The sequence below is a fragment of the Saccopteryx leptura genome, chromosome 5 (assembly GCF_036850995.1).
Source record: "Saccopteryx leptura isolate mSacLep1 chromosome 5, mSacLep1_pri_phased_curated, whole genome shotgun sequence".
Lineage (NCBI taxonomy): Eukaryota > Metazoa > Chordata > Mammalia > Chiroptera > Emballonuridae > Saccopteryx > Saccopteryx leptura.
In genome coordinates, this window is record NC_089507.1 from 201777737 (window position 1) to 201790229 (window position 12493).

The window sequence follows — 12493 nt, forward strand, 5'->3', positions numbered from 1 at the left end:
AGACAGCCTGCCAGCCAGGAGTGAATTATCCCAGCCCAGGACGCAAGCTGACCGTCTTTCCCGTCCTGTCCTGGAGCAGGAAGCTGAATGACCCCTACCCTTTGGGCCTGGCTTCTCACCCTCCTGGCTCCAGCCAGACAATTTCCTTGCATCAAAGGCCATTTGGTACCCAGCGGCCAGACAGAGGTGTGGGTCCAACAGGGAAGCCAGAGCTGGGCCCAGAGCCCTCGGAAACAGGAAGGACATCCTCTGTCCCCTTCTTGCTCACCGCACTCCACTCTATCAGCTGGGAGAAGCAGCCAATCCCTCTCTCAAATACTGTAGCTCAAGGCAAAGCCCCAGCCTGTCTAGTTGATAAGACCCAGGGAGCCAGCTCCTCAGCCCGGGGTCCTGGTCAGCTTCAAAGTGGGGCAACGAGAGAATAAGAATCGCACGAACAGAGCGCAGGAACCTGCACACAGCCCTACTGTCCAGCCCGCCACAGGTGTTTCCCAACCTCCACACCAGCAGGACACCGGGCTCAGAGGAAAATCCATTTGCACAAACAAGGTCCCTGACTGTCAAACCCAGGAGTCCAAAGTCACATGATGTTTAAGAGGACAAGATTTAAAGCTGTGTCAGGAATATCTGAGCTCCATGAATCCCTGCCCCCTCTCCCCTCCCTAAGGGCCCTTTGAAATACCCACTCCTCTAGAAAACCAAGACTTTGTTACATATAAATTAACCACTTTATTGAATATCAATAAACTGTACATATAACTATACAAAACGTTTCCTTAGTACAAAATGTTGCTTGCAATATAAATACCAGTGTACCTTTAAAAAATGTAAACATCTTCCTCCTGGGCCCACCTGTCAGGGCCCTGAAAATAGTTCTGGGAGACACATTGGTTGGGCCGAAGCACCCTACTTGGGCCTCCAACAATTGACGGCAATTACTCACATTCTCTTTTGAGATGCTGTTAAATTGCCCATGAAACAGGTGCCGCCATGATTAACAGGAGGCTGAAATAGCTGCCCAGGCCCGGGGGGCATCCTGGGGTCTAGACATGTCCTTGTGTCAGCGACCACGCAGCAGGCCCCGTGGGTGCCCTGGGGATGGATTATTGCAGTTACTCACGCCTCCTGGAGAGGTGGCCTGAGGGTGTCGGGTGGGGAGGAGTGGGGTCCCCTGAGTGGGGCGGAAGCCTCCTATCAGTCTGTTGGCTTTTGTCCTGTAGCTCAAAGCAGCTGTATCCAAACAGTTTTGGATACACAAGCCCACACAGAAATGCTAACTCCAGAATGCTCGGGAGCCACCAGAAGGGGCCACCCTCCCATCAGCCGCCCGCAGAGCCATCCGAGGCCCCCGGAACACAACTAGAAAACGGTCCTCAGTGTCCTGTGGGGCCGATACACCAAAAGGGGAGCTGAGAAGGGAGTTCTATGGCTGTGAGAAGGATGTGGGGTCCTTCCTTCCAGGGCTGGGGACGCGGCTGCAGGGGAGGGTCTGAGAGGCAGTGGAAGGAGCCTCAGGGTCAGCGGGGGCCCCCTGAGCAGCCCGACTCTTCGTGTTTGTGGAGCAGGGACATGCGGGAGAAGGTGCGGGAGCAGGTCTTGCACTGGTACTTCTTGACATCGGAGTGGGTCTGGAGGTGGGCCCGCAAGTTGGAGCGGTCTGCGAAGGCGCGGTTGCAGTGGGAGCAGGAGAAGGGCTTCTCCCCTGGGGAGAGAAAGCAGGAGGCAGTCAGGAGACTGCGAAATCGCTTGGGACAACAGCTGACATTTATTGAAATCCCTCCCCACCACCCCAAACCCTGAAGGAGTCCCATGACCCAATAAAACAGGCCACATCCAGTGTCCAAAGGCCTGGTTTGGATTGGGAGCTGTGCCGCTTCCCAACGTGTGACCTGGAGCAAGTCGTCTGGCGTCTCTGAGCCTCCACTGGCCCATCTATAAAATACATCGTTCACCCCTCCTCACAGGGGCTGGTAACTGAAAGAAGGTATTCATCAACTAACAACGACAACTGCATCTACTGGACACTCACTCCACAGTGAGGAGCGTTTTGCATTTCTCGTTTCATGCCACTCGCCTCAGTTTAGAGATGGTGAAACTGAGGCGCAGAAGTTAAACAGCCTATGCAGAGACACCCAGCAGGGACCCTGCAGCCCGACGCAGGAGTCCTGGATCTCGACCACTACCTCTCAATTAAGAAGGCCGTGGCGGGTGTTCCTTATTATCACTCCTACATTCACTTCATCTGGGCACAGAGCTCGAGTTAGTTTTAGTTTTCAAGGCCCCCTCTCCTCAGCGCTCCCCAACCCCAGCTGGTTTGGGGCACTGCTCTGGGCCAAATTGACGCTGACCACGCTCAAGGTTATTTCACGTCTCCCTGTCTGCCCCCAAATCAGCCTGAGTCCTATGAGGGTAAGGGTCTCCCCTGAATCCAGCCCAAGGCCTGCCCCCCCCCCAGGAGGCTATGGAAACCTTTTACCCTCAGGACTTGTTTGAAACTCCCCCGCACCTGTGACCCTCCTGCCACCTGACGGGCTAAGACTGTTTTTGGAAGTCTTGTACACAGGGCTGGCTGGGTACACGTAAGTGCTCAGTAAGTACTTGTACAATGAGTAGGTTTTCTTTTTATTTTTAAAGGCCTCAGAGGAGCCCAACACGTCAGTCACCATCAGATACCAACCATGTTCAACTTTTCATAATTCCTGCCAATTCCAACCAAGAGGATATACTGTTGTATATATATCACGGCCCAAGACACTGGCAATGTTATGTTGGGTTTTTTTTTTTTTTTTGGGGGGGTACAGCATTTCCCAAAAAGTCAGAATAGGCCCTGGCTAAGCAGCTCAGCTGGCTAGTGTCATCGTCATACGCCAAGGTTGTGGGTTTGATCTCTCCGGTCGGGGCACATCCAAGAATCAACCAATGGATGCATAAATAAGTGGAACAACAAATTGATGTTTCTCACTCTCTCTAGAGTCAATAAATAAAAGTTTTAAAACAGTAATTCATTAAACAAATACCTGTCAAGCTCCCACTATGAGCTGGGCAGTATTTTATAACACTCAATATTATCTTTTCTTTTCCAAAAAAATACAATTCTACTGTCCTACTGATTAGCCCCTAGGCCGTGGCCAACTGGTTAAATCCTGAGGCTGGAATTCAAGAATAGCAGGGAATGAATGAATTACAGCAGCTTACTGGGTGCCAGGAGCATTGTGCTGGGGCACTGGAAAGGAGGGGTCCAGAAGTCAGGTGCCTGAGGCTAACTGTGGAACCATCCAATCAAAGACGCAGTCTCCTGAGGCAGAAAGGGGGCCACCTAGCCAGAGCATTGGGAAAGAAATATAATTTGCTTTGCCATTATTAAGCACCCTCTGCATACCAGGCCTGAAGGGTTTGATGATTGCCTTCTACAAGGTCTAAGTTCTTCCTCATTCACACACTTTGTGTGAATAAAGGTCTTACTATATGCAGATTTGGTCATGGGATGACTGTTCATTCTATATATTCCCCAGGGCACAGAAAGCCAATTCCCTCTTACCCACTTGGTGAGGTGAAGAAGCCCTGGCCCCAGCCTTATAAGCTGTGACTTGGGAAAGTAACATCCTGCTCTGTGCCTCAGTTTCCCTGTCTGTAAAGTGGGAATTATAGCACCTCCCTCCTAAGGCTGTTGATGGAGTTACTGCGTTAACACAGGTGAAGAAAGGCTCAGTGAACACTACCTTCATGTTATGTATGACTAGACAGAAACCTGACCAAAGGGGGAAGGAGGCCTTACAGGATGTGATGGGGTGGAGGTGTGTATGCAAGCAGGAGGCACAGACCTCCACCCCTGACTGCACTCCCACCCCCAGACGCTTTTATGGTGCTCCTGGTGTGAAATCGGCACCAGGCCGGCAGGGACAAAGGCCGCCGAGCGGGGCACTGTACATGTGATACTCCCTGGATTAAAGGGGCCTGACACGCTGTGGGCCAGCAGCTGCAACCCAGAACAGGTGCTGGGCACCGCTGCCCTATGCACCTGCTCCACCCCGCCAGCCCCCACCCGCTGGGGCCACCATTGAGGCACACAATGGGTGTCAACCAGGATGGCATGGCGATGGTGATTTTCAACAAGCTTTTTGTGTCTGCCATGCCTTTACATTAAAATAATGTCCCATGAGAGGAGAGAGGAGGACCAGGGGGACATCCACAGTTTCAACTCCCCCCAAATAGGGCCCCATCAGCTGGGCAGGCACCCAGGCCAGAGTCCTGGCAGTTGGACTTTTACAGGTTAAAATCAGGGCATTTGTGCACAAAGTAAGAGAAATGGGTAGCCATAGTCTGCAAGCTGGGGGGAAGGGACATGCCAGGGCCACTCTGTAAGAGTAGTAATGACACCAATAATGCCTGTAAAATGCATTACTCACAAACCACCCCACTGACCCTCATGTCTCAGAGGTCAGCCCCTGGGCCAGGAAATGCCAGAACTGAGTCTCCAACTGGACAGCTTGACCCCAAAGTTGATAATATGACCCTTGAACCTTCTCCCTCGACCGTCACTCTCTGAAGAGCAGCCCCAAACATGGTAGCCTCCACCACTCAAGTTCTGAAAAGTGGCTACCTTTTGCCCATTTCCAGAACGTTAAAGGACGGAAAAGGCTCCACTTCACAATTTTCTACACATTTAGTGTTACAGTTTATTTTTAATTTTTAAATAATTACATCTTTTAAACTTACTGATTTTAGAGATGGAGGGAGAGAGAAACATTAATTTGTTGTTCCACTTATTTATGCATTCATTGGTGGATTCTTTTAGGTGCCCTGACCAGGGTTCAAACCTGGTGTATCAGGACAATACTTTACAGCTGAGCTACTCAGCCAGGGCTAGTATTTGAAACACCAAGACATAATTGTGTTTTCTGCTATCAAAGGTGTTCCCAGGTCTGTATGACGGGATTGAGTTTATCTACTCCAAGATGGGGCTGGGGAGAGTAGATCTGAGAACCATCATAATAATAACTAATTATAAAGTGATTAAACAGACACTGAATCTTAATAACCTAGAAAACACTATCATAATCCATCCTATATTATCTTATCATAATCCTGAGGTTCAGAGAGATCAAATCACCTACTAAAGGTCACACAGCATAGAAGCAGAATGGCAACTACTCATCATGTACCAAGCTCATCCCAGGTGCTTTCTGTATTCTTTCTTTCATTTAACCCACACAAAAAATCACCCCGAGGCATGTTATGCTCAATTTACAGATGAGGAAACTGAGGCTCAGAGTAAAACATCAGCCCAAGGTTTGAGGAAATTTTTAAAGCAAGATTCAGAGACAGAGTCAGCTGGGGGGGTCTCTAACAACATCCTGTCTGGCTAAGGTGGGGGTGGGCTGGGGGAGGGTGGAGCAAGGAGGGTTCCTTCACACCTGGCTCCAACAACAAGGTGTTGGTTGCACCTTTCCCATATCCAGCTCCAACCCATTTGGCTGAGAAGCTGAGACTGCAGAGGTATGTGCCCATCTGCTTAGCTGATGAATGAACGAATTTTTGTGCCAAACATTACAGAGAGCCAGGCCCCTGAACTCTTGAGCTAGAAGTCATAAGACTCAGTTTCTACAATCTGCAAATGATAGGAAGCTCTCTCTCACCAGAGCTGGTTGGTAAAGAAGGCTGTGGGGACAGCGAGCAGGGCAGCCAGCCCGCCGCGGCACTCACCAGTATGGGTCCGGACATGGCCCTGTAGCAGCCAGGGCCTGGAGAAGGCCTTCCCGCAGGTGCCGCAGACGCAGGGCAGAGTGTGGCTTCGGATGTGCATCTTGAGGGCACCCAGGCTGATGTACTCCTTGTTGCAGTATTTGCAGTTGAAGGCCTTGCGAGACTGAGGGTCCTTGGCCCCTGAGAGCCCGGACAGCTGCTTGGGTAATGGGCCCAAGCCTGGAAAGGCAGCATAACCTTCGGCCTCCAGGGAAGAGGCTGAGGTGGAAGAGAAGGAGGAAGGAGCTGGTGAAGGTGGGCTGGGGGGCTGGGAGCCTTTCCCACTGTCCTCATCTGACAGGGAGGTCAGCTCAACAGCCTTGGGAATCTCCTGGGGCAGAAGGGAGGCCCAGCCAATTGGCTGGGCTTGGGGTGCCAGGAGAGAGTCCCAGATGAGTGTGGGCAGTGAGGCAGTGGGGTTGAGGACCTCAGGAGGTGGGATGGCTGCCAGCAGGTGGGCCTGGTCATAGGGCTGCTGGAAGGTGAACTCTGAAGGGAGACAGAAAAAGGCAGGGTCAGGCATTAGATCATTCGGCCAGTCCGCATTAGCCCAGTGTGGACCAGGGGCTAAGTGTGGCTGACAATACTTTTTAGATAAATCAAAGACTCGGACAGTAGGTTCCTGCCTTCCCAGAGCCCTTTCCTTACCCAAGTCCTGGTTCTCCCAACTCAGACTCCAGAACTTACAGGGAGGACTTCCCGCCCCTTCCCAACGCCAACTCAAGGGGGCCATTCCTTCGGAATTCCCAAGTCCGCAGCCTAAGGCAAGACCCCTTCACCCCAGCCCCTAATCACCCCAGCTCAGAGGCACCGCCCGTGTCCCGCCCCTCCCCCTACCCCAAATCCTCTGGACTCCGGACTCTTTCCAGCCCCTGACCGGTGTCTATTCCAAAGAAGTACCCCCGCTCTCATTTCTCACCCGCGGGGCTCCCCCGCCTCTCGCGGCTAAGAACTGCCTTCAAACCAAGACCGTCGCCCTCTAAAAGTCCTCCCCCAACCGCCCGGATCCACCTGCCGCTGTCTCCTCACACCCCTCCTTACATTTCCCCCTGCTGAGTCCTTTGACTTGCTTCTGGCCTCTCGTCCTTCTCCCTATGTCCGCCACCCTAAAGTATCTCCTTCGCTTGTCTCCCCCCCACCCACACCCCCGGGGTCCCCATCCACTCACCTGGAGAAGAGTCGTGCAGCTCGCTGTAGTTGGGCCTCCGGCGGGAGCAGGCAGACTTCCTTACGAGGAAAGAGCGCGGCATGGTGGCCGAAGCAAGCCGGGGTCGCCGAGCCGTGCTGGCGTCGCAAAGACCCTGTCCCGCGAGGCTGTGCCGCTGCGCTGTAGGCGAAGCCCAGCAGCAACTCCTTTAAGTAGCCCAGCCATAGAGGGCAGGGCCAAGGCAGGACACGCCCTCTTTGTCACCTCTGTGCCAATCGGGAGCGCCTTCGCCGGAGTCCACGCCCCAAGCAGGTGCGCAAGGGGCTGGCGGGGTTCGCGCCGCGTGGCGCTGAGACCCGGGCGGGGGCCGCTCCGACGTGGGGCTCTGGGCGCTGTATTGACCGCTCCGCCGCGAGCTGCTGGGGGGCGGGGCGCCGGGAGCGGGGAACCCCAGGCAAGGCGGGACCCCCTTTCGGACCCCGCGCACCGGCCCGCTCAATGCTGACTGTCGCCCGTCTCTGGCGCCCCCTGGCGCTTCTGCGCACCGAGGTTCTGAGCACCTGACATTGTAACACCGCCTCCGCCTCGGGCTTAGGGAGGGGGCGGAAATTTCCTTGGCCCGCTGGTGCCTCGCAGAGAGCGTGAGATCGAGGAGGAGCAATACACTTTTCCGGGGAGGATACGAGGAAATTGACATCTTCACGTGGCTGCTGACAATGTATATACTACAGCTTTTTGGCAAAGTTATCTGGCATCATCTAACAAAATGCATTCGTTCCTTCACTTAGCAAGTGTTAACTGAGCGCCCACTATGGGCCAGGCACTGGTCCAGGAGCTGGGGATTCAGCCCTGAACGAAACACTCAGGGTCTCTACCGAAGGCTAGCTAGCTCCCTGTCCGGTAGGAGAGAGACGAAGTAGACAATTACAATGCAGAGGACAATGTGCTTTGATGAGGGTTGGGAGAGGCCACAGGTGGGAGGCTGTGACAGTCAAGAAGAGGCAGGTCACCTGACAGGGGGTCCAAAGCAACTTCCCAGAAAAAATGCAGAAACACTGAGGGGAAAGGCCCGAGGTAAGAATCAGTAACTACTGCAGACATGGAGAGCAGCTCCCAGGGATGGGGGTGGGGTTGTAGACCGGGGAGGGGTCAGATCTGCTGGGCCTCCAGGGTCTAGAGGAGTTTGGACTTTGTCCCAATGACACTGGGGAGCCAAGGAAGGATTTTCAGCTGTGTAGGGACCTGTTTGAGTTTCACTGAGAAAGATCACCCTGGGCAGCTGAGGGAAGGGAGTAAGGAAGTGTGGCGCTGGGATGGGTTTCCTCACCTGTCTAAAGGACCTAACACTGGGCTGTGCCAGGGGCACTGACTGTCCCAATGTGGTTTGGGTCCGGAGGAGGGACAGCTGTACCCTCATCCCTAGCTCTTCTGTGAGCTCACTGACTTCAAACTGGGCCATGCCAGGTCTGGAGTAGAATGAATCAAGGACTGTGAAGATCTGTAAGTCCCTCCACTCATCACCTAGAATTAAGGCAGGAACGATTGTCTGGGTCAGTAGATGCTGGAGATAATAGCTGAGAACAAAATAATCATCCTTACCCTGGTTCTAATGGGTGAGTCCAGTGTAGGGTGGGGGAGACAGGCCATATGCAGTCATTACGAACATACTTTTCTCCTATGTCTGTGTAGTTCCAATCATGATTCTCCCTCCACATGCAGCCGGAGGGAGTAAGGCCACGTCCCTCTGCTCAGACCCTCCCATGTTCCTGTCTCACCCAGAAAAAACCGAAGTCCCTACCACAGCCCTCCAACTGATTTCCCCTCTGCTGACCTTGTCTGGAGCCTCTCTTCCCCCTCCCCGTGCATAGTGACCCCCCATCCACATCTTTCTTTTCCTCACATCCCAGCCTTAGCCCCCAGCACAGGACCTTGGTACCTGCCCTTCATCCTCCCTGCCCCCTAAATCTCTCTTCCCCTAAACCTTCACATGGCTGGCTCCTTTGCAGTTTCTGTTTCAGCATTAATGTCACCAAGCACTCTGTCTCATTAGTAATGAGAGGAATGCAAATTTAAATCACAGTGAGATACGATTTCACACCCATCAGAAGGACAAAAAGTTAAAATTTGGTCAATATCAAGTGTTGATGAGGATGTGAGGACAGCAGGACCTTTGTCCCATGCTGGGGGGGAGTGTCAATGGGCCCAGGCACTGTGGAAAACTTTGGCATCAGCTAGTAACAGGTGACAATCTGCCTCTCAGCAATTCTCCCAAGTCAACTACATCCCAGGGTTTTCAGCCCTTACTGCCCAAGCTTGGGACCCCCCCATACATCCTGATTTAATCAGTCTGATAGAGAGGGGGCCTCTGGCATTAGCATTTTAAAAAACTCCCCAGGGGATTCTAATGAGCAGCCAAAGTTGAGAACTGATGCCCAGCCCTAAACCCAGAAGAAACAAATGAACATTCATTGTACTCTTGTTTCTAACAGCAAAAAACTGGAAACAGCCTTAATGTTTATCAATAGCAGAATAGATTAACAACTTGTGGTACACTCCAACGATGGAATACTACACAGCAATAAAAATGAACTACCGCCTGACCTGTGGTGGCGCAGTGGATAAAGCGTCGACCTGGAAATGCTGAGGTCACCGGTTCGTAACTCTGGGCTTGCCTGGTCAAGGCACATATGGGAGTTGATGCTTCCAGCTCCTCCCCCCCCTTCTCTCTCTCTGTCTCTCCTCTCTCTCTCTCTGTCTCTCCCTCTCCTCTCTAAAATGAATAAATAAAAAAAAAATGAACTACCACTTCATGTAGCAGTAAGGGTAAATCTTTAAAACATAGTTTTATAAACAAGTTTTGCAAAGGATGTGGAGAAAAGGGAACCCTCTGTGCACTGTTGGTGGGATTGTAAATTGGAGCAACCACTATGGAAAACAGTATGGAGGTTCCTCAAAAAAATTAAAAATAGAACTACCATACAACTCAGCAATTCCATGTCTAGGTATTTATCTGAAGAAATTGAAAACACTAATTTGAAAAGATATATGTACCCAGTTCTGTTCATTGCAGCATTATTTAAAATAGTCAACATATGGAACCATCGATAGACAAATGGATAAAGAAGATGAGGTGCATATATACAATGAAATACTACTTGGCCATAAAAAAGAATGCAATCATGCCATTTGTGACATGAATTTTGGAGGGCATTATGATAAGTGAAATAAGTCAGACACAGAAAGAAAAAAAGTGCCATAAGACTTCACTTATATGTAGAAACTAAAAACCAAAAAAAATCAAAACAAAACAGAAACTCATAGATCCAAAGAACAAACTGATGGCTGCCGATGGAAAGGGGTGAAGGGATGGGTGAAAAAGTGAAAGAGATTAAGAAGTACAAGTTGCCAGTTATAAAAACAGTCATGTGGATTTACATAAGGAATTTAGTCAATAATATAGCGCAGCATAGGGAATATAGACAATGATACAGTATTGTAATAGCTATGTAAAATGACAGATGGGTACTAGAGTTATTTGCACAGTATATAAACGTCTAATCACTATGTTTTACATCTAAAACTAATATAATATTGTATGCATACTATAATGTAAAAATTAATTTTGGCCCTGGCTGGTTAGCTCTTACGGTTAGAGCATCATCTGGAAATGCGAAGGCTGCGGGTTCAATCCCCAATCAGGGCACATATAGGGATCAACCAGTGAGGGCACAACTAAGTATAACAACAAACGAATGCCTCTTTCTCTCTCTTCCACTCTCTTTCTCTCTGAAATCACTCAAACAATAATTAAAAAGTTTCCTTTATTTAAAAAAAAAAAGAGGGAAAAAAGAAAAACATTAAAAAAAAAAAAAGAAAGCAATAATGGAGGAATCCAAGGAAAAACCCATCACATTGTAAAGTTTAAATGTTACAACTGTATTTGTCAATTATACCTCAATAAAACTAAAAGAAAAAAAAGAACAAAATCAAAGCCATAGATAAAGGCATATAGTTAGTTGGATTTATATAAGGTTAAAAAGCAGGCAAACTAAACCCTATATTGTATAGGGAGGTATATGGAGGTACTAAAACTATAAAGAAAAGAGAGGAAATGTTTAATACAAAATTCTAAAAAAACAAAAAGTTCTGGAGACTGGTTAGCAGGGGGAAGATGGGCTTCTAGAGTTCTTGGTCATGTTCTGTTTCTTCAGCACGGAAAAGTCTTCATTATTACTTTTTAAATTGAATGTAGGCAATTTAAACACTTTAGGTATAAGTGATATTAACAAAAGCAAAATTAAGTCACCTCCTCAAGGGAGCCTGCCCTGATCATCCACCCTAGCCAAAGCAGAACCCCGCCTGTCCCCGAACACCACTTTTTAAATTCCATTACCCTCTTCAATTTTCTTCAAAGCACTTAAGAGACTCAATCGAGTACTTGGTGAATGACTACCTCTTCCTGAGTCAGCAGCCTGGGCAAGTTACCCAGCCTCTCTGAGCTTCAGTTCCCTCAATTGTAAAGGGTGGGTGACTTGTGGAGATACACAAATGGATCAAGAGCCCAGAGGCCCCTCAAACCATCGTCTGAGCCTCCACCTTTCCTTTTTCCTTAGGCACCTGTTCCAGGCAAGTGGTGTAAGGCCGGGGAGGGGCTTTATTAGATCTGGGCCGTCCCCTCCCTTCATATTCAATGGCCTAGCCGTCCCTTCTCTTGACCAGTCTTCACCTCGTCCCTCCCTCCTGTTGGCGGTGGAGACTTCGAGGTGGAAGGGGACTTTGGGCGAGGCCCGGGACCGCAGGGGAAGGCGAGACCACACCGTGGTGTCAGATCCTCCCGGAAATGGGCGGCCTCCGCCGCAGGGCTGCAGCGGACCGGCCAGCACCCGGTCTTCCTCCGTCCCTGGCCCCGGGGCGCGGTCCTCTGGAGCCATCTGCTGGCCAAGGCGTTCCCTGCGACCATCTCTGGGCCGAATTGTCGCGCAGGGTCGGGAACACAAGCCTTCGATAGGGGTAAGAACTGGTACAACTACCTTGGAAAGCAGTTTGGGAATATCTAATGTGACCCGGAAAGGTCTCTGAGAGGAAGATAAATTGGACTACAGCCCTGCATCTTCCACAGGTGTCCATCCCCCAAAAGTAAAAACAATAACTAAAAAATGTGATTTACCATTAACCAACCAAAAAAGAAAGTCCCCCTCCATCTCACATCTCTATGTTCCTCCCCAAAGGCAACTCTTCTTACCACTCAGTGTCTTGTATGACCTTTCAGAAATGGTCTTTATGGAGACAGAGAGATATAGTATGTGTATATTTGTACCACATTCCTTCCTTACGTAACACAAGCGGGACCCTACACGCTTGCTTTTACTTAGTAAAATTCAGTGGCTTGAAAATTGTTACATATTGTTACACACAGCTATCTTTTGCAGGATTGGGCAGTTAGATCAGATTACACTTTTTTTTTTCTACTACAAACAAGATGGCAATTTCAATGAAATATCTTGTCATTCATCTTTGTTCTCTGGGTCAAAGGTATGTTATACAAAATGTTGATAGGATTTATCTAAATGTCCTCCCAAAAGGTCAAACTAAATTATACTTCCA

At 49.9% G+C, this 12493-nt stretch overlaps 1 protein-coding gene across 1 annotated transcript; it reads right to left on the bottom strand.

Moving 5' to 3' along the window:
• Positions 1-777: 777 nt before the first annotated feature.
• Positions 778-7067, bottom strand: SNAI1 (snail family transcriptional repressor 1). Its single transcript, XM_066385883.1, has 3 exons — positions 6911-7067; positions 5704-6231; positions 778-1702 (listed from the first exon to the last, which is right to left on the bottom strand). The coding sequence occupies exons 1-3, from the start codon at positions 6990-6992 to the stop codon at positions 1518-1520; spliced, it is 795 nt and encodes a 264-aa protein (XP_066241980.1). The 5' UTR covers positions 6993-7067; the 3' UTR covers positions 778-1517.
• Positions 7068-12493: the final 5426 nt, after the last annotated feature.

Excerpts from the sequence above, each read along its gene's own strand:
- SNAI1 (XM_066385883.1), bottom strand. The coding sequence starts at position 6,992 with ATGCCGCGCTCTTTCCTCGTAAGGAAGTCTGCCTGCTCCCGCCGGAGG. Across the intron at positions 6,232-6,910 it reads GCTGCACGACTCTTCTCCAG|AGTTCACCTTCCAGCAGCCC; the intron begins GTGAGTGGATGG and ends GTCTCCCTTCAG. Across the intron at positions 1,703-5,703 it reads CCATGTCCGGACCCATACTG|GGGAGAAGCCCTTCTCCTGC; the intron begins GTGAGTGCCGCG and ends TTCTCTCCCCAG.